This window comes from Ctenopharyngodon idella, chromosome 10, assembly GCF_019924925.1.
Source record: "Ctenopharyngodon idella isolate HZGC_01 chromosome 10, HZGC01, whole genome shotgun sequence".
NCBI classification, from domain to species: Eukaryota; Metazoa; Chordata; class Actinopteri; order Cypriniformes; family Xenocyprididae; genus Ctenopharyngodon; species Ctenopharyngodon idella.
This window is the reverse complement of record NC_067229.1, coordinates 40,941,447-40,964,375: the sequence shown is the minus strand read 5'-3', so window position 1 is coordinate 40,964,375 and position 22,929 is coordinate 40,941,447. Positions and strand designations below refer to the sequence as shown.

The following is a 22,929-nucleotide window of genomic DNA, read 5'->3' as shown; positions in this document are numbered from 1 at the left end:
GGTGGCTGGACGCAGTATAGCTCCTAAATCCCATCCTCTCCATGTAATCTAATGTAACTTGAGACAGACTAGTCAATCAAATTACACTTCAGTTAATTTTTTTTACAAAGATGGTTTCTGTCATTTTAGGTAGTTTTTATCACGCTGATGTAAGTTCAAGTGTTCGTTTTTTTATATAAGTTTGGTTTTAGTTAGTTATTTGATGCTATAAAAATGCGGATTTGACGTAATGATTGACAGCTGAGATTCTCTGAGTGAAGTGGTCACAGAGGCACCAATTTTCAGGATGTGTTGTTCTGCAGTAAATTGTATTAACCGATTCTGCAGGAGTGTGGGCAGGGCCTTGATACTGCGGTTCTACTTAATGCTCACTACTGCGCAGACTCGGGTTCCAAAATGTCTGTGACCATATTTGGACATTGGCGGCTTCACTTCTCTACAATAGAAGAGAGTGAAGGTGTGTCATCCATATTTTTTTATGGGGCTACTGAGATTTTTGGCGACATTAAAGAGTTAGTTCACCAAAAAATGAAATTTCTGTCATTAAGTACTCACCCTCATGTCGTCCCAAACCCGTAAGACCTTTGTTTATCTTCAGAACACAAATTAAGATATTTTTGATGAAATCCGAGGATATCTGATCCACACAGAGGCAGCAAGGACATTGCACCTTTTAAGGTCCGAAAAAAGTAGGAAAGACATCTTTAAAAGTGATGGTGACGTTGAAGTCATGGAACCATCTGCAGTTCGTTTATAGCCTACGTTTAGCTTTTGACTTTTGCCTATTGTATTTACGCTTCAAATTTTGTAAAAGTTGTTCATTTCTGAAGATCACGATAAACAAAACATGTAAGAAATCATACCCTTACAAAAAAGAAGTTTATTCAAGTGTGCTTTTAGTATACTTCTTTTAAACTAAAAATAAGAAAGTATACTTTCAGTCTACTTTTTATATGCTTTTGAGAAATATACTTAAAATTGCACTTAAGTATACTTGACTTATACTGACAGAAAAGTCTATTTGGCCTATACTTGGACTCAGTCTTTTGATCGAGATATACTTAAAAGTATATTTATAAAAGTATAGTATAAAAGTACATTGTTTGAAAATATTGATTTATAAAGAAAACAGATATATTCCTAATTCTAAGTATCTAAATTTTTGTGTAGGCTAGTCCACTGGTAGTGTACATAGGAATTTACTTCAAATATACTCAACTCTTTCCTCGTCATTGACTGAATTTTCAGGCTATACGGTACGGGGCACTGTTACGCATCTTCTGAAAGAGTACAGAATCTCCGGGTCAAAATGCAGGAGAAGAAGAAGCTGAAACAAGCGATAGAAGATTACTCACGCAAATGTAAAATAAACAAATGTAAAAATCATCAATCATTAAACAGCATATAAATCAAAACTGCCTAATGTTACTGAATGAGGACTATGAAGATTTGGGGCTGTTTATGGACTCAGTCTACTCCACCTGTGTTTGATCATCGTTCTGAATCCCATCCGGACATGCAACTTTCTCAGCTTTTTGTTTAAAATGTTTCCTTTTTTAAAAAAAAAAAAAAAGAAAGAAACTTATTCACATTTAAGTGTTGATAAAAAGGATTCATGAAGCTAGAATAAAATGTTTTTAAAATGGAAAGAGTTAAAGTACAGTTAAAGGTATTTCAAGTATAAAAAATAATACCTAAATAGGAACATAGTAGTATACTTAAAGTGCAAAAATAATATATAAAAAGTAAACTATAAGTGTGATGTCATGTTCACTTAAAGAAAACTTACAAGTATACTTGCACTAAACTAGTAGTTTACTGAGAGTATATTTGAAAGTGTACTTTCATATACTAAAAATGTAGCTACTACTAGTATTAAAATAGGAAACTACTAGTATACTTATAAGTTCACTTGTGGTACAGATGCAGTACAAATAAGAAACGTAGCTGTGAACTAGTTGTGTACTTAAAGTTTACTACTGTTACACTTATAGTACACTTAAACGTATACTTCAATTGGGCCAATTTAGTCCCAAGCGGTATTAAAATAGTACACTTACTAGTTTACTACTGGTACATTGATACTAGTATACTTACTACATAAAGTATACTTAAAAATATACTTGAAATTACTTTAGTATACTTGATCAAATGAACTTGAAGTATACTAGTTTTTCGTAAGAGTAAGCTTTTGTTAGTCATAGATCTTATTTTCTCCAATAATCCAAAAGCCAATGGAAAAGTCCTATTGGTTTTTTGTCAAGGGAACCAGGGTAATGCTAACTTCCGGGTTGGCCTACAAAAATACATCATCCCTGCACCACTCTATACTCCATCAACCACTGAGAATATTCGTTTATGTCCAGAGAGAGGGAGCTGGATGTCATTTGGCTCTGCAGTGAGCACCACTTGGAATTGGAACAATAAGTAGATGTATTTTAGATATATTCTAGGAAGTCAAATCATACGTTTTCTGTAATTTTTATATGTTGTAAAGACAGAAAAATAAATATGATTCTTTGAAACTAGTGCAACCATTAATTCAGTGAACATTTATGTTCACAGCTTGTAGATTAAGTTGTTAGCAAATAGTTTTAAAATATATTTCCACTTTTTCAAGAATTTATCGATGGTTATATCATATACTATACTTCACAATTTTGTGATCAAAATAGTATTAGCTCTCTTGTCATACAGTATTTGGCCACAAGAGGATGTTTATGGAATTTGCATGAAAATAAGGGGTGATTGTGGAAATTACCCTTTGGCTGTGATGGTGGAGCAGCTTTTTATATCCTTCTTATAATGATTAATGATCTGAATAGAGAAGGATGATCCTCGTTCAGTGTAAAAGAGCAGCTTCCTCTAGATGGAGTGAGGCACGTGCACGACTCCCTTAGATGCCACCGCTCTTCTGTGCCCTCAATCAGACTGTAATCCTGGATTAGAGGAGCATGTTACTGGTCTGGGATTACTGTTCTGCTAGCTGCAATTTTATTATTGATAGTGTGCCACCATGTTTTATCTGATATTCGGTTGGACTACTGTTTATTATTCTTTTCTATATATATAGACTCTGACTGTCTCTCCTCAATTCCCCTCTCTCATCTCTATGTCCCAGGGAATGATTTTTAATAGATTTAAACTTATTTTTTCTTTTTTGCTGACAATCATTGCATCTCTTGGATACTTTTTATCATGCCTTTAATTACTTGTCCCAGACCAAGACTTTCAATCTAAAAATTTCAAAATCCATCAGAAAAATTAATTGGCACATCTTCTAAATAATGATGTAGGACAATTATAAATTCCGATTTATTGTGTGAAAATATTTTTTAAGTAATTTATATGTATTATATGTGATATAATAAGCATATATAGTTAATATATTTACTGTCATTTTTTATTGTGTGACAATTATTTATTTACTTTTTACACAAAATACAAGTTGTTTCATCATTTCCATGTTGACTAACCATTTTTTCATAACCATTTTTTTTTTAAAGTTAGTGTACTTGATTTCCAAGGAGACAACAGTGTCATGCATGAGACATGATGTGTGGAAAAAGTAAGAGAATCAAGGTAAATATCACTTGTAAACATTTTATTATGCACCATTTCTAGTCAGTTTGATAGATAGATAGATAGATAGATAGATAGATAGATAGATAGATAGAAAGATAGATAGATGTTATGCTCTTATGTAATATATAGTACTACCATCTTTCTTTTGTCTTTTAAAGTAAGCCTCTCTTGTTCTCTCCCATCCCTGTTTGGTCTCCCTCTATCCCCCCCCTTTCATCTCTCCATCATCTCTTGATCTTCTCCGTGACTGTAATCCTCTATGAAGCGAGTTAAGATCCGTCTCACAGATTAGCCTGATGGTGGGTCTACACAGTCACAGAGACTGACTCTTTATGCTTCATTTACAGCTAGAGGTTATTCAGAATGTGAGTAACTTGTAGAAGACTCTGTCAACACATATAAGACTACTAACAATATTAAGTTTATGCTGACAGATATGAGAAGATCAATAATTTGTAGATTTTTTCTGTCAGAGATGCAAAGACAGTTGGTTTTTGATTCTGAAGGACAAATCCTTGTGTACTATTCTCAAAAAAGAGGGCTTGTTGCTTTTTTTAACCGACCTGATGGCAGAGTTAGTTTTGCTTGTGATGCACCTCCCCTTCCCCATGGAGTTTATAGGTTACTGAAAGATTTCAGCAGCTGCGTGTAAGAAGATTAGGGAGGAATTAACGTCATTCCTTTGTCATTATAGAAATAAATTGATATTTGGTTTTAATCAGAGGGAGGGGGATGGAGGGAGAGCACCATGTCAGAAAAGCAGACAGGCTTTTAGGCAGGGTGGGAAACGCAGACCGCCAGGCATATACACAAACACAGATGCACAAAAGTGGAGCTCACATGGCACCATGTAACTTTTGATGCCCAGTGTGGATCTAAGGGTCGTTACCGTGTCGGAATGGGCGACACTTCCAGATGGAAAGGATGCTGGGTAAGGAACTCCAGAGAGTTAGACTGATCCCACACCAACTTTTTATTTCTCCTCGCATCAGATCCTGGAGCTCAGGCCTCGGCCATGAACTTTGCTCTCACGACACTGAGGCTGATGTGCCTGGCCTGGCTGTGGCCCGTCGCCCTGCTCAAAGGAAGCAACACGCAAAACCAGCGCAGGCACAAGGACGTCTACCTGGGTGAAAACACACGGCACAAACATGGAGGGTGAGGATACTTTTGCTAGCTCCTTATACTCAAATTGCATTTAGGAGCTTTCTTCAGCTCTTAAATGATTTTGCAGAATGGCGTTGTAGTTTGTACTTCACTTTGTGTATTATCAATCAGCTCCATTCTGTTTAATTTAAATACCCTTGTCAGTCTGTTTACACTCTTGGTCTTATTTATTGTGGCCACCTCCCTGTGGATTGATGTGTAAGGGTTTATTTGAAGCTCTGTGTTATGACCAGCACTTTGGGATTGTTGGATTGTGTGTGTGTTTGAGGGTATAATTAATTGTGGATAAAGGAACTCTGTAATTAGAGCTCATGGTTGAGCTGGCTATGTGAGGCAAAAAAAACAAAAACAGCACTGGGTAGTAATTTAGTCTTTTAGTACTGATCCAGAGGCAGGTCATTCTCAGGTAACAGTGATGGATGGATAACAGAGCCATTTGTAGCAGAAAGTTTTTTTGTTTTTTTTTAGATTGATTGACTGATTGACTGATTGATTGATTGATTGAGCTAGACAAGGCCAATATAAGTGAATATAATATAACATAAATAAATATATTTATTTATTTATTACAAAAACATAATAAATACTGATGAAGGGAAACTTCCGTCTGCTTGTGGCAATTTTTTTATCATGTCACTCCTTGAAATCAAAAGGCTGAACACACTAAATCTATAAAATAATGTGACTATTCTGGTTATTTACTCAAAATGTAACCAAGAACTTTTGTGTGCAGGTATGTTTCTGCTTATTTCTGTTACAGTACATCATAAAAGTAAACCCTCCCCATTTTGTCTTCTTTCAAACAGACGAATAGACTTTAAAATGAAGAAGTCTGACAGCACCAAATCTTTGCTGATTAAATCAGAGCAGCTCTTGCGAATCGAGGATCACGATTTCGCCATGAGGCCTGGTTTTGGAGGTGAGGAAATCCTGTCCTTTCAAAAAGCCACTTATGAATTACTTTTGGCCTTCAAAGTCAGTAATGATGGATGTATTCCTTAAAATACATACTTGTTGCTTTCATATACACTGAGCGTCATGTGTTATCTTGGTTTTTGTGGTTTGTTTGAATGATATTGGGAATGAAATCTCATCCAGCACAGTTGGCACAAATTCATGATGTGACAGCACTGATACAGCACAGAGAGGCACTACAGATGGGACAATTTCAGGAGACAGTGAGAGGGGGAAAAAGATACAATGATGTGATTAACCAAAAATCTGCTGATGGGAATCGTGATGTGTTTTTCTGATGGAAATCACATACTTTACACTAGCCATTTATGTAAGCAACAGGAAATTACCATAAATGTCTGTTGAAAATCATGGGTTTTTTTTGGTTATATGGATAATTTTTGTAAAATAATATTATATATAACACTATATTCTCTGAAAATGTCTCATTCTCTCATGCATTTTAATCTGCTTACATTATATGAAACATGCTGTGCCGATAGAGATATCATCCATACTTGCTGCTGCTGTATATGTCCATTGAGAGATACCTCACAGAACAGGGTTAAGTACTGTGTTCTGCCTCTGTTACACTGGCTGAACTCAAGATCAAGAGCTTTAAAAGTCAGAGCAGGGCAAATGACCAGAATGTGACTGGCGCTGAGATTGTCAAAAATGTAGGTTAGAATGTCATATGCGGTACATCCACATCAGAATAAAAAACACTCTGACCCAGATAGTAGTGCCAAGCAGACAATACACTGAGGACAGATGTGTTTTATGCACAGTAATCTGGATTATAATTCTAGTCGGTCTCTGAGAATGCCTTAGAATATAGCTAAATCTTACAGGCTAGCCAAAGGTTGCTGTAGAATAAGAACATAGAATAAGAACATAGAGTGGCGTGCTGTTTTTCCAATCAAATAATCTAAGACCTCTTGTTCTATATGTGATTTTGGGTGTTTTTTTGGGATTTTGGGATTTGCGATGTTCTGGAAATGTAATTGAAACATTATAATGACCATGTGATCTTATTTCATGCAAAAGCTTTACATGTACTAATATTAATTCATGCTAACAACATGCTAAAACATGCATTAACAACATGTTAAATCATGCTATCAACATACTAAATCATGTTAGCAACATGTTAAAACATGTTAACTTGTTAAAACATGCTAACAACAGTTAAATCATGCTAGTAACATGCTAATTCATGCTAGTAAAGTGTTAAAACATGCTAATTCATGATAACACGTTAAATCATGCTATCAACATGTTAAATCATGCTAGCAACATGGTAATTCATGCTAGCAACATGTTAAATCATGTTAACTTCAGTTAAATCATGCTAGTAACATGCTAATTCATGCTAGTAAAGTGTTAAAACATACAAATTCATGATGACATGTTAAATCGTGCTATCAACTTACTAAATCATGCTAGTAACATGTTAAAACATGTCAACATGCTACATCATTCTAGCAAAATGCTAATTCATACTAGCAGCATGCTAACCTGTTAAAACATGCTAACAGCATGTTAAATCATGCTAGTAACATGCAAATTCATGCTAGCAATGTGCTAAAACATGCTAGCAACATGCTAATTCATGCTAGCAAAGTGTTAACACATGCTAATTCATGATAACATGTTAAATCATGCTAGTGACATGTTAAATCATGCTAGAAAAAGAAAGGTTTCAAAGAACATTTGGTTCAGTGGAAAGGTTACATGGATATTGTTTTTAAGAGTGTACAAATACATTAATTTCAATCTAAAATCTTGATGGTGAAAAAAAATCCATGTAATATACTGTTTAGCATGGTACTGAATGATTTACAATGTACATGGCACTCCAAGGTACTTCAAAGAATACCGTGGTATATGTCCAAAAAAGGGGTAGTACCATGGTACTTTTTTGTTATTTTGTCTGCTAATCCCTACATATGAACACTGAGATAGAGCTTTATTTTAGTCCAGATTAGGGAACATCAGTCGTGCTGGTGGTTCTCTGAAAACAGTCATGTGCGCTGAATTAAGTCTCTGTTTGGAGGAAGCTTAACATCTCTTTTCAGATTTTATTTGGTTGATGACACAGTCGTGAGGTGACCATTTTAACATTCGACACAATTGACACTTTACATATCATTTCTAAAAGTTAGTCAATGAAATGCCCATTTTATATACTATTTGACCTGTTTCGTTTGTAGTCTGAAAGAGAATTAGCATTTTCGAGCTATAAACCCTCTTAAATTTCTCATAGAATTTTTTCGATTATTTAATAAAATAAGGTCTGTGGTAAAATCTGATGTTTTTGTAGAGATGATTCAGTGATGCATACCTCTGTTCTATTACTCAGAAAGAATGCAAACCGGTCTCCATGTGTTTGTTTAACGTGGTGCAGATGTGTTGGATCTCTATGTAGAGTTGAGAGATTGATGTTTTGATGTTCAAACTTTCTGAAGAAAAGCAGCTGACACAAGATTAACGGCAGAGTGCTTAATTTAGATACTGTAGATGCAACTATGATAGTTAAACACGTTTTTCAAGTCACTCTGCAATGGCAATGCAAATTGCATATTCCTTCTCTCACAAATATTTACTCATTTAATTTGCTTACTGCCTCCACTGATGGGTTTCAGAAGTAAATAGGTGGTGATCTGATAGTCTCAAGACACAGTTAACATTGCAGAGATGGACTACATTGAATTTATTGATTCTTCAAGGTTACATTAATGATTCTTTTGAATTTAAAGAAGAAATATTTGGAAAACAAATGCAATATGGGACCATTTAAATGATAAATGTAAAGGAACACAAATGTGGTAAAACAAAACTCATGATGTGTATGTTTAACTATACACTGTCATTTGAACAAGTCTATAGTACATGATTTAGGTCTCACCAGCCATAAGATCACCTCAGCACAACATCAGTTCTAGGTTCCTAGATTCGAACATGACACATGACTTGCAGTTCAGCAAATGAGTCAGATTAACTGAGAAACTTTTCCAAATGATTCATAAATGATTCACTTAAAAACCTTCATGTTGTGTTCCAGCCATTTTGACCCTGAGAGGATTTTCTTTTTTCCTGAAAACTGTTACACCACATTGTGGTGTTCCTGGTCAAAAATGATCACCCCCTTTTAATTGCTTGTAAATCTCTTTTTATTACCAAATATTGGATTCAATCTTTTTGTTACCTTGTTTTCTTTCAATTAGCATGTGTATTTCATTTTAGAAATGATTAATCTTGGCCTCACTGATTTGAGTTTATGATAATATAGCATGAAAAGAGATTTCCAAGCAATTAAAAGACGTTTTTGACCGGGAACACCAAATTAGGTAAAGGATTTTTAACACAACGCAAGGGTTAAAGGGATAGTTCACCCAAAAATTATAATTCTGGCATCATTTACTCAAGTTGTTCCAATCCTGTATGAATTTCTTTCTTCTGCTGAACGAAAAAGAAGATATTTTGAAGAATGTTGGTAACTAAACAGTTGATTGGCCCCATTGACATCCATATTATTATTTTTTTTCCATACTATGGATGTCAATGGGGCCAATCAACTGTTTGGATACCCATATTTTTCAAAATATCTTCTTTTGTGTTCAGCAGAAGAAAGACATTTTTAGAGGTTTGGAACAACTTGAGGGTGACAGAATTTTCATTTTTGGGTGAACTGTCCCTTTAAGAGATCAGGAGTTATGAGAATCTTTTGATCGGCAGTCAGATTGGTCATGCTGAATGTTTTGATTCACTTAAATGAACCAGCTCATAAGAGTCATTAGCTCATGACGTGAATCAGACTTCACTGGTCACGCTGTATGTTTTGCACTGAATAGCAGGCAACGCATGAAACTCAATTGCACTTTTATGGAACCAATTCTGAGTAAGAATCAGTTATTGTTCCTAAACCTGTAGAGGTAAAAAGTTAATGTGAATAGCACAGATCATTTGATTTTGGACGAATTTGATGAGAAATTGTTCGGTTCGAACTGACTTTAATATGTGCACATATATAATGAGACATTGTTGAATCTCTTCTGAGACTCTTTTTTCTCAGCAGAAAAATGAGAAGCAGAAGACTTGAAGTCACCATTTAGCATCATTACTGTCTAGGAGACACAATTGAGATATTAAAAAGATCAATTTGTGTTTTTGTTTTTGACAAATTCTGACTGTTTCTTTTCCATTTGTGACACTATGCCCAGGTTCAGCTATTCCAGTGGGCATCGACGTGCAGGTGGAGAGCATTGACAGCATTTCAGAGGTCAATATGGTAAGTGTCTGCTCTTTTATAAAATACTTTTAACCTTTAACCTGTTGGCGAGCTCTGCACACCCTCAACTCCCATTGCTAGTCATACATCAAGCTTAAATCCTCGACCGTTTCAACAGATTGGATTCACAACTGAGGCAGAGGGCAAAGGTCAAAACCATCACGCAACAAAGACTAAGAACGTGTTCAGAATAGCATGCTAAATCCATAGATGGGGTACATATCCTGATGTAACTCAAGTGTTTATTTTATTTTATTGATTTATTTTTTATTTTTCCTAAGTGGCAAATAGCACAAAGGAAGTATGAAAATTATGTGGTGAAACCAAATGTGTGGCAACAGGCATAATCATATATACACAGTGTCATTCAAGGAGTGGTTTATACAAACTGACAAAATGTTTTTCATGTCTTTTTGTGGGCATAGGACTTTACCATGACCTTGTACCTTAGACATTACTGGCAGGACGACAGACTGGCTTTCCCCTCCAGCAATAACAAAAGCCGAACATTTGATGCTCGGCTGGTGAAAAAGATCTGGGTGCCAGACGTCTTCTTTGTTCACTCCAAGCGTTCTTTCATTCATGACACCACCATGGAAAACATCATGCTCCGGGTCTATCCAGATGGAAACATTCTTTACAGCGTCAGGTACCACATGAAGCCACTTTTTCTGAAACCAGATGTTTTTACGAGCTGTGAAACTAGCAATTGCCCTGAGGCATTTCCCTCTTGTGTTTAAAGACTTCACAAAAAAAGTCAATAAGACGTTTTCAGCTCTTTACTTTGAAGTAAATTTTGGTGCTCAAGACATTTTATCCAAATATGAAAAATCTGTCATCATTTACTTGCCCTCATGCCATTCCAAAACTGTAAGACTTCCTTTTTCTGTGAAACTCATATTTTGAAGAATTTCCCTCAGGTCTTTTCCGTACCACAACAGTTCATAGTAAATTAAAAGGAGAAAAAACAAAGTCTTCTGAGGTCATACAACAGCTTTGTGTTAGGAACACACTGAAATCTCAGTAATTATTCAGTGATAATCTTCCCCTTCGGTGAGCATTTAACTTGAGAACCGCTATGACTGAATCCTTAAAGGGATAGTTCACCCAAAAATGAAAATTCTGTCATCATTTACTCACCCTCAAGTTGTTCAAAACCTGTATTAATTTCTTTCTTCTGCTGAACACAAAAGATATATTGAAGAATGTTGGTAACTAGACAGTTTGATGGGCCCCATAGTATTTTCTTTCTATATTATTGAAGTCAAAATCTGTTTGGTTACTCATATTCTTCAAAATATCTTCTTTTCTGTTCAGCAGAAGAAAGAAACTCATACAGTTTTGGAACAACTTGAGGGTGAGTAAATGATGACAGAATTTTCATTTTTGGGTGAACCTTTAAGTCAGTGGCCCTCATTTATTAAACAAGCGTAGAAACCAGCGTACATCCGAACGAAAAAATCAGCTTACGACAACGCTCACGTGTGATTCATTAAACTTTCGTATGCGGCCAATTCCGTCACAAGAATGAACAGGTGTTGATAAATGTGGCGGCTGAAAGCAATCGTCATTTAAATATCACGCCCCAAATTTTAGAAGCCTCGCCCTATAGTTTACGACACAGAGAAACATAACCCGGCCATGAAGAGGAAGTAATCGAATGAAAAAGAAATTTAACTTACTCTAAAAACACCCTTACAAACATTACTTTACAAACTTATATAATATTTGCTGAAGTGACCTGTATAGTATTAAAGATCTGTTTATTATTTGTTATTTAATAGTGAAGAGCAGAGAGATATGTTAATACGTTATCAAGTGATGGCCTTCCTACACAGCAAAATCCCCAGAGTTAAATCAACACTGCTCAGCTTACATATGGTCCCTCTCTATATAGTGTTAAAGTAACACTGAAGCAGAGTTATAGTTAATGAGATAATTAAGTGATTAAGTTATGATTGAGCATTAGTGATGAACACCTGCTGTTAACATGCAGAATCACTAAAGAGAAACACAAGAACTACAAATGACTTCCAGCCACAGTCTTAGATGAAATCAACTGAAGATAAAAGACATTAAATCTCTCAAGATCTGATTAAACAACTCCACAAACAGCATATTATCTCATTAACTTTAATTCTGTGTTATTTTAACTCTATGTAGAGAGGGACCATATGTTCTCTGAGCAGAGCTGATTTAACTCTGGGGATTTTGCTGTGTATTTGCCTAAGTTTTAGACACATGCATTTTAGAATAAGATGCTTTTAACAGCGTGTTACTTACAAACATTACTTCACAAACAATTACTTACAAACATTATTAATATATATAAACTTGGTTATTTTAGTAGCCTACCTCACATCCTCTACATTTATTTTGTTCAGAACAAGAATGAAAAATAAGTAGCTATATATTATAAACTGAAACACAAATTAGGCTATAGTGGCATTCATTATAAAGCAGAAACTAATTTATTTAAAGCAAAACTGAATTGGGCTCACATAGCCTACTTCTCTCATTCGGGAAGAATCCAAACGTTTCCATATTCGCGATGTAACGTTTATTGCTTGCTGAACTACTGTTGCTTTCTATTTCACTCTTATTTCAATATCCACGTAAAACATCATCCTTCACATGCACAAAAATGTGTTTGGTTGGGCGTTGTGCACGCCGATTGGTACAGTTGGGTAGCAGACCATTTAAACTGAGAAGTGTTAACTTTCTCTGCATTTAGTTTGCTGAATGATGGCTAAAATGTAAAGTTAGCAACGCTAGAACTGATACGTTGCGTGTGTGAGTGAGGCGCCCGCGCGATCAATTGGATTTAATAAAATAAAGATAAATATTTTGATAAAATAAAGAATACGAATACAACAGGAGCGTAGACTATACTAGCCATACTTGATGCACAGTTTTTCTCTTTTGTTTTGTTAATCTGTGAATTATTTCAGTGAAATATATTTCATTTAGTCCTATTTTTTATTCTTTGTAGGCTATATTATTGTTTTTCTCTGCATTGCAGGTGCATGATGTGAATCCTAATGTTCTGTTGATGTTGCCATTTGCGCATTCAAAGCGAAATCCCTGGAAAGAAGATACACCTATTCTAATTTAATTTTAATTTGACATTTTAATCATGTCGTTTAATGGTTATTGATCGGTTAGTGAGTGATTGTCGGTCAGGAAAATAATCCAAATGTTCTCATAACAGTTCTCACCAGATTTACTATGCTGCACATGCAAGTTCCCGCTGACTCAAAAACTTTCATACACGAGCTGAGACCTGACGTGAGATTTGATCATAGCCACCGCTCACGCTCATATTGATAAATGTCAAATTTTGCGTGGAAACGAGCGTACGCACAGTTTTCTGGCATACGGTCATTTGATAAATAAGGGCCACTGAGAACTCGGGATCTGATTCATTTAAAAAACATTTTTTGAGCTGATTCTTTTTTGGTGTACCAGTTGAATCAGCTCACACAGTGGACTGAATGATTCATTCAGTGAGTTGAACTCAAGAACCAGATCATTCTGATTCATTACTGTTCGTTTGAACCATTAAAACATTTTTTTTTTTTTTTTTTTTGAGCTGATTCTTTTTAGTGTACCAGTTGAATCAGCTCACACAGTGGACTGAATGATTCGTTCAGTGAGTTGAACTCAAGAACCAGATCATTCTGATTCATTACTGTTCTTTTGAACCATTAAAACATTTTTTTTTTTTTTTTTGAGCTGATTCTTTTTAGTGTACCAGTTGAATCAGCTCACACAGTGGACTGAATGATTCGTTCAGTGAGTTGAACTCAAGAACCAGATCATTCTGATTCATTACTGTTCTTTTGAACCATTAAAACACTTTTTTTTTTTTTTTTTTTGAGCTGATTCTTTTTAGTGTACCAGTTGAATCACCTCACACAGTGGACTGAATGATTTGTTCAGTGAGTTGAACTCAAGAACCAGGTCATTCTGATTCATTACTGTTCTTTTGAACCGGTTCATTCCAGTAAAACTGAATTGGTTCATTTATTGGGCTGCACTTTTGGTTTTGTGACAACAGAATCATTTAGAATAATGTTGCAGTTGTTATAGTGAATAGCATTTTAAATATTAGTCTATTCATCAACCAAAGCTGTATTATGATTTTAGAAGATTTGGAATATGGCCTACAATTTGTGTGGACTTTTTGTATGGATTTATTTTTTTTTTTTTTTTTTTTTCTATGAACTGTTATTGTATGGAAAAATCTTTGTGATATATATGCTATTAGAATTCTTATTAAGAATTATTTTATATTTTCAGTTATCATTTCAATTTTAGTTTAATTTTTATAGTAATTTTGTTATGTGCTTTTGACATTTTTGTTAGTTTTTAAAATGTTTTAATTTAGTAGCTTTAATTATTTTTATTTCAGTTAGTCAACATTTCAAGCATCTTGTTTAATATGTTGTTAATCTAATATTTCTATTTTATTTTATTTCAGCTTTATTTAAATTAAAAATATATTAAAAGTTTTAGTTTAGTTAGCATATCAACACTGATCACAATATGCTATTTTGTTCCACAGGAGAAAGTCATACAGGTTAATTTGTGTTTGACCAAATTCCCTTTGTTTACTTTACCTGACAAATAAGGTGTGGTTTTCTTTTAAATACTTCTGAATAGTTGGACAAGATTTATTTTTTTTTTTTCCAAGAAGTACCAGTGTGCCCTGCAAGTGTAGGCTTGTGTACATGGTCAGGTGTGCCTGAGCCTATTCATGCGCAGGATCAGTTTTCACTTCAATTCATCTCAATTGTTTCTATAATATGATGTTTTGCTAAGCACAATATCACATGTCTCAATTTTAAAGGGACATTTTCAGTCTCTTTGTAAGTGATTTGTTTAGGCTGTACTGAATTGTGAATTGCAGAATCACAGTGACGGCTCTCTGCTCTATGGACTTCAGCAGGTTTCCTCTAGACACACAGAACTGCTCTCTGGAGCTGGAGAGTTGTGAGTATGACCGTCTGCGTTTGAACGCATGTGTGCATGTACACTGAACAGTAAGTACTGTCAACAGAGTACAAGGAAATAATTAGTCAAAGCCCTATGCTCTCAGTATACCTGTAAATAAATCATAAATGTACTGTCAAAGAGAAAAATAGATTTTTCAAAAAAGAAAAATTCTGTCATATTTTCGTTCCAAACCTGTATGACTTTCTTTCTTCCATGGAAAACAAAAGGAGAAAGAATGTTCACACTGCTTGTACAATGAAAGTACACTTTGTTCCAAAGTTTGGGGTCAGTACGATTTATTTTTTTTTTTTTTTGGAAATAAGAAACAAATAATTTTTCTTCTTTTTTTTTCCATTTTTCAAGGAAAAATGAGTTTCCACAAAATATTAACCAGCTGTTTTCAACATTGATAATAATAGGTGTTTCTTGAGCAGCAAATCAGCATATCAGAATGATTTCTGAAGTATCATGTGACATTGAAGACTAGAGTAATGATGCTGACAATTCAGCTTTGCATCACAGGAATAAATTACATTTTATTATTTTAAATTGTAATTATTTTTAGATTTTTTTTTTTTTTTTTTGACAATATTACAGTTTTACTGTGTTTTTGACCATTACAAATGCAGCCTTTCTTCAGACTTCTTTCGAAAACATGGAAAAAAACTCTTTTATTGTGCTTTTTTGTAGCTTGACAGTCACTGGTTGGTCACTATATTCTTTCATTATATGTCAAAAGAGCAGCATAAATATTCATGAAAATTTTTCCTTATGTTTGAAATGGACAAAAGAACATCCTGCGTGTTTGGAACGACATGATTATAATGACATAATCTTAAATTTTTGGGTGAACTACTTCAATAGAGCGCAACAGTCGGGTTCCAGAAGTTAAAACTCCATTCATTTTCTCCATATGGAAATTGACTTTTAACGATAACTTATAAACCTTTAAAGACAGACCTACTGTGAGCTATGAGGTAGTTAATCGATGGTGTTTGCTTCTGTTGAATCCATCAGTCCCATTATTTCAACTTAGTTTTAATATAAATGTGTTTAACAGCAGAATTTGTGGTGGAAAACTACATTACCCATGATGCTGTACAGAAAATTTCACCAATCAGTGTCGAAACAAGCAAAACACGCAAAAAAATTCTCTTTAGCCCCGCCCACTCCCATGAAGCACTGCGAATGACGTAATTGAGACTCCCAAAATATTAAAATATTTCAATATATATGTATATTTTTCAATAAACTTAAAATATATATATATATATATATATATATTAGTTTTATAGTTTTTCTCCGTCATTTTTAATTCAATTATGCTGTTTGCAGTGCTTCATGGGATTGTAGTTCTTTCCCTCAGTAAAGCCGTTAAGTACCAGTCTTGTACCTTGTCCGATTTTCAAAAACTTTTCTGCTTCAAATCAAAGTTTGTAATGTTATGATTCTCCTCCTGATTGACTTGGTTCATTGCTTGTAACTTTTTAACGAAGAATTTGTTGAAATCCCTATGGGAGAAATGAATGGAAATTTTACTTTCGGAACCAACGCCTCTGAAAAAGTGGGCGGGCACTGTTGAACTCTATAGAAGTTTCTGGATTGCAAGTGGTTTATCATAGTACCCTTCTTTAGTTACTCACTAACAACTGCCAACAGTCATATTTAATCTGATTCATACAGGCTTCATTGTTGCAGATATAAAATAATTGCATAGATGAACTGGTTTAAAGTTGCATACAGTATCTCTGTCTCTTTCACACATAACACACAGAATTACATGGGCCTCCGATTCAGAGGAGAGACAACGGAGCTAGATTTGGATGCTCTGTGTTCTCTCCCCTGAGGGGTGCTGCCCATGTATCTTCAAAGAGAGTTTGCTGTCTCATACATCCATACTCCCCTTCCCTCGTGTTTTTTTGCTCTCTTGAAGACGCGTACAATGAGAACGACCTCATGCTCTATTGGAAGAATGGGAACGATTCATTAAGGACTGACGAGATTGCACTCTCGCAGTTTTTTATTGAAGAATTCCACCCTTCCTACGGGCTAGCCTTCTACAGCAGCACTGGTATGTGTGCTTCACTTCCTCTTGCATGCTTTTATTACCGTAGTACCATGTGGTTTATCACAGCGAACCAACATAGAGTCCAGAAAATGAGATATCCCAGCATTCTTGGCTGAAACAGTTGGATGTATTTTCAACATTGATAATAATAATGATAATAAATGTTTCTTGAGTATCAAATCAGCATATCAGAATGATTTCTGAAGGATCATGTGACACTGAAGAGTGGAGTAATGATGCTGAAAATTCAGCTTTGCCATCACAGGAATAAATTACATTATAAATAAATTTTAAAATAGAAAATTGTAATACTATTTTACAGTATTAGTGTTTTACTATACTTCTGATTAAATAAATGCAGCCGTGAGCATAAAATAATTGTTTCAGAAACATTTAAAGATTGACCCCAAACTTTTGTATGGTAGTGTAGGCTATGTATATATATATATATATATATAATAATAATTCATGATATTTCTTATTCAAAACATGTTTTGTGCCAACCCTGTTTCCATAAAAAATGTTTTGATTTGAATGTTATGGTTGAAGATCAGTGCCAATAACTGCCTCAGCTAACAAATGTCATGGTCACAGATTTCTTAGAAAATGCATAAAGAAAAAACTGAACATTTCAAGAGTTTCAATAAAGACATTTATTTATTTTATACATTTATTTATTCATTTTATACATTTAATTGTTTATTTATTCATACATTTATTTATTAAATTACCATTAAAATTAAATTAACAATACATTTATAAATTTTAAAATTTAAAATAATTTTATTTTAACTAAATCATGTAACATGTATGAAATGATGTCACTAAGTTTATTATTCTGTTAATTATAATAAATTGTAATATAATAAATAATTATAATATATAATATAATAAATAATTTTTTTCATTTGTAATAAGGTTGTAATAATATTGTAATATACACTCACTATTTATTTATTGCCATTGATGGTTCCATAAAGAACCTTAAAGGGTTAGTTCACTCAAAAAATTAAATTTCTGTCATTAATTATTTATGTCGTTCCGAACCTGTAAGACCTTCATTCATCTTCGGAACACAAATGAAGATATTTAAACACAGTGCAGCACTTCCGGGGTCAACGTCAGAACGCTGGCTCATTATTGGCTGACGTTGTTGACGTGAGCACCACGACGCATGCGTGTGATGCTGAAGCAGGAGCCAGCCAATAATGAGTCGGCGTTCTGACGTAGAACCCAGAAGCTCTGGACTGTGTTTATTACATGAACAGCGTAGGAGACTGACATGGAAGAGAAGAAATTGCTGAATATAGTCTTTATTTTTGTTTGTTTTTTGCGCACAAAAAGTATTTTTGTCACTTCATAACATTAAGGTTGAACAAACCACGTGCAATCAGTCCATGTGTAGTCACATGGACTATTTTAACAATGTCTTTACTACCTTTCTGGGCCTTAAAAGTGAGAATAACGTTTCAGTCTATCGGAGGCCAAAAAGCTCATGGATTTAATCAAAAATATCTTAATTTGTGTTCCAAAGATGAATGAAGGTCTTATGGGTGTGGAACAACATGAGGGTGAGTCATTAATGACAGAAAGTTTATTTTTGGGTGAACTAACCCTTTAAATATCCATGGAATCTTTCCATTGCACAAAAGGTTCTTTAGATTATTAAAATGTTCTTCATACTAAGAAAAAAAATGTTCTTTTAAGAAGTGTTCACTGAAAGGTTCTTTGGGGAACCAAAAATGGTTCTTCTATGGCAGGTGTGTCCAATCCTGCTCCTGGAGGACCACTGTCCTGCTAAGTTCAACTCCAACCCCAGTTAAACACACCTGAACCAGCTAATCAAGATCCTACTAGGCTTACTAGAAACTTCCAGTCAGATGTGTTGAGGCAAGTTGGAGCTAAACTCTTCAGGACAGTGGCCCTCCAGGACCAACCCTGTTCTATGGTAACACTGTGAAAAACCCCTTTTGGAAACTTTATTTTTAAGAGTGTAGGTTTAATATATTTCTTCCTTGTTTTCAGTATCTGTTGTAAATGTCCTGTACTCTCTGTTTCTATCAGGCTGGTATAACAGGCTGTACATAAACTTCATCCTCAGGAGACACATATTTTTCTTCATGCTGCAGACATACTTTCCCACAATGCTTATGGTCATGCTCTCCTGGGTCTCGTTCTGGATCGACAGGAGAGCTGTACCGGCTCGTGTCTCTCTAGGTAAACCTCTTACAGAAACATTGTCATTTTATAATCCTATCCATTAGCAACCATGGTGATTACATTTAAAAAACTGTTTATTTGTTCTATTTAACTGGTTAGATCTTGACAGGCAGTATCGGGTGGGTTTGTAATGAGCTGTGTGCGTTTTACTGTGTGTTCTCTGGTTATAACAAGCACAAACCGGTTTAGAGAGAACAGAGTTAAATTACCTTAAAAATACCTTGATATTCAGGCCAGCAGGAGTTAGACACCCAGCCAGGAAGTTGCTCTTTTCACACTCGTCAATGAGAGAGTCACAGAATGGAAGAGTTCCCCACACTGTGTCTTCTTAAGAAGAGCTACAGAGAAATGGTGTGTGAGAATTTGGAACAGTGACTAATATAAAGAAATGTGTCCTGGATGCATTTCTCACACTTTCATTTCCTTTTACACACAGTTTGAACATCTATAATCTGGGGGCTCTTGTGTGAAATGTCATAAATGGAAATATTCTTTGCTGGAACTTTTGAACTTCCTCTTAACATGTAACTGCTTCCCTTTCTTTTGAACTCCTACAGGAATCACAACCGTGTTGACCATGTCTACTATAATAACGGGCGTCTCAGCATCAATGCCTCAGGTGTCTTATGTGAAGGCGGTGGACATCTACCTTTGGGCCAGTTTCCTCTTCGTTTTCCTGTCGGTCATTGAATATGCTGCCGTGAACTACTTCACCACAGTGGAAGAGATGAAAAAACTTCAGAAAGGAAAGGTCAGGGTCACACGCTGATCAGAGATCATATATGGTAATATTTGCTCTGGTAACTGTGACCAAGACTGAATATTCACTCTTAAGTTAAACGTCGCCCCCCTATGGTAATTTTAAGGCAACACAGATTCATTGGGCTAACAAAAGTTTACCATGGTAACCGTAGTTTCTGCCAAAATACTATATTAATAATAATAATAATTTGTAAGTAATATAATATGAATACATGCATTTTTATTTATAATTTTATTAACAAATGAAAACAATTTCATTGGCCCAACAAAACGTTACCTTGGTAAACATAAGTTTCTGGCAAAATACTACAATAATAATAATAATAATAATAATTCATAATTTAATATAAATAATTAATATTTATATTAATAATAATTAATGTTTATTTTAATTGTATTTTAAAACAACAGAGAGATTTTAAAATCAATAAAAATATTAATTCTTAAATAAAAATAATATAATACATTTTATTAACAAAATTTAAGGATACACACTATAAAATAATAATCTATTATATATAAATAATAAATTATAATATACTGTATAATAATAATAATAATAATACAATTATAAATTCTGAAATAATATAATATAAATACATTTAATTTATTTATAATTTTATTATCAAAATTAAAACAATTTAATTGGCCTAACAAAACTTTACCTTGGTAACCATAAGTTTCTGGCAAAATATAATAATAATAATAATAATAATAATAATAATACAATTATTAATTAATAATGTTATATAAATAATGAATATTTATATTAATTAATAATTAATTTTTATTTTTAATTTTACTATCAAAATTAAAACAACTTAATTTGCATTTCATTTTATTAAAAAAATAAAACATCAGAGAGATCTTAAAATCAAAATTAAAGGATAAATACTATATAATAATAATAATCTATTATATATAAATAATAAATTATACTATAAATATTGTATAATAATAATAATACAATTATAAATTCAGAAATTATATAATATTTATTTATAATTTTATTAACAAAATTAAAACAATTTAATTGGCCTAACAAAAGAGAGAGATTTTTAAAGTTTGAAATGGTTGAAGGAAAACCCATATTAATTTATTTTGCAGTAATTTACAGTAGTAACAAATCAAATCAAATGGGTTGCAAATGGCATTAGTTGGCTTTAATGTATAATGTTAATATAAATGAATATTTTTTATCACTATTATTTTGTACTCCATAACAGATATTCACTCTCTTACATTTCTTTCTTTTGCTTCCCACCAAAGCTTCCAGTTTCCTACAACGCAACCCAGGCTATGGCCTACGATGGCTGTTTTCACGATGACATAGATGTATCGCCTTTCCCCGAGCTCCCCACCACACCCAGCACCACGCGGACCATCCCGCCCAGAGCCTCCTCCACTGAGCCGCCGCCCACCGAAGGCACGAGACTTTGGAGGAAACGTTCAGTGGGCAAAAACATCAGATTCATAATGAGCAACAGCTACATGATTGACTCGTACTCCAGAATCCTCTTTCCAGTGGCATATCTTCTCTTCAACATCATCTACTGGTGTATCTACTCCTGATTATGTAGCTTGGGTTTTTCTGATCAGTTGCTGTAATAAGTCCAGGATAAGCTACAGTACTGTTACTGCACAAGACAAATGGACAAACGATTGCAATAAGCACAAGTGACCTGACAAAATGGACAGTGTGGATAAAATGCTACTGGAGAAAGATCCATATGGACGTTTGATATGGTTCACGTGTAAAAAAAAAAAAAAAAAAAAAATCTCTTTAGAGACATTTTAAACATTTTGTATTTCTTATAGCATTTGAAGGAATGTCTTTTGTCATAAATGAACTCTCAAACACAAGGAGCATGTTCATCTCATTCAAGGATATACTGTACAAACAGCTGCTTAGGACTTTTCCAATGAGATCCATCCACCATCCCAGCTTTATCTACTCAACTCGGGTCTCTTTCTCAAGCCACCCCATGTGGAAACCAAGACAACCTCCTTTATATGCTTAATAATTATATGAACATGTGAACTTGTGAATAAAATAAATAAAATAAACCTCCTGCTAGTCCTAGTGTTATATAGTATAGTGTTGTCAAAAGTACCTACCGTGATACCAAGTCGGTACTGAAATTTTAAAAATGTGAAACTTTGAGCACTGTTGAGCTGATTCGTTAACACCTCTGATTGGCCTTTGTGTTCACGCACTCAACAGATATGTCTGTGATTGGCTACAGTGATCAACGCACGGGAGCGTTTGAATATGAAAGCGGGAGCATTTGAAAGCAGCCAGACTGCTGACAGACGCCTGCTTTCAAATGCTCACCGTGTGCATCTGTGTAAGCGCTCAGTGAAAAGCATTATTGATGTCTATTTACAACATGTTTTTGAAGCGTTGATCATTGTAGCCAATCACACACATATCTGTTGAGCACGTGAACACAAAGGCCAATCAGAGATGTTTACAAATCCGCTCTACAGCGGTCACATTTTTAAAATTTCAATACTGAAAATTTTGACTTGGTATAAAGTCTGGGCCATGTTTTTCTGGTAGGACCACCCACTTGAACAGGAAGTGACATGTAAAGGGACCAATCACAGTTATCCATAACATCTACACTACCGTTCAAAAGTTTGGGGATGGTAATATTTTTTAATGTTTTTGAAAGAAGATGTTCACCATGGCTGCATTTATTTGGTCAAAAATACAGTAAAAACAGTAATTTTATGAAATATTATTACAATTTAAAATAACTCTTTTCTATTTTAATATATTTTAAAATGTCATTTATTCCTGTGATGCAAAGCTGAATTTTCAGCATCATTAGTCCAGTCTTTAGCGTCACATGATTCTTCAGAAATTATTCTAATATGC

At 34.2% G+C, this 22,929-nt stretch overlaps 1 protein-coding gene across 2 annotated transcripts; it reads left to right on the top strand.

The window, feature by feature from the left end:
- The first annotated feature begins 4,317 nt into the window (after positions 1 to 4,317).
- gabrr3a (gamma-aminobutyric acid type A receptor subunit rho3a) lies at positions 4,318 to 22,825 on the top strand. 2 transcript variants are annotated; one of them, XM_051911395.1, is made up of 9 exons: positions 4,318 to 4,743; positions 5,559 to 5,671; positions 9,930 to 9,997; positions 10,423 to 10,646; positions 14,910 to 14,992; positions 16,929 to 17,066; positions 19,128 to 19,280; positions 19,841 to 20,034; positions 21,315 to 22,825. In XM_051911395.1, the coding sequence occupies exons 1-9, from the start codon at positions 4,601 to 4,603 to the stop codon at positions 21,615 to 21,617; spliced, it is 1,419 nt and encodes a 472-aa protein (XP_051767355.1). In that variant the 5' UTR covers positions 4,318 to 4,600; the 3' UTR covers positions 21,618 to 22,825. The 2 variants fall into 2 exon arrangements, with proteins under 2 accessions (XP_051767355.1, XP_051767354.1); XM_051911394.1 differs by lacking the exons at positions 4,318 to 4,743; positions 5,559 to 5,671 and adding an exon at positions 9,423 to 9,607.
- Positions 22,826 to 22,929: the final 104 nt, after the last annotated feature.

Excerpts from the sequence above, each read along its gene's own strand:
- gabrr3a (XM_051911395.1), top strand. The coding sequence starts at position 4,601 with ATGAACTTTGCTCTCACGACACTGAGGCTGATGTGCCTGGCCTGGCTG. Across the intron at positions 4,744-5,558 it reads ACACGGCACAAACATGGAGG|ACGAATAGACTTTAAAATGA; the intron begins GTGAGGATACTT and ends TCTTTCAAACAG. Across the intron at positions 10,647-14,909 it reads AACATTCTTTACAGCGTCAG|AATCACAGTGACGGCTCTCT; the intron begins GTACCACATGAA and ends TGTGAATTGCAG.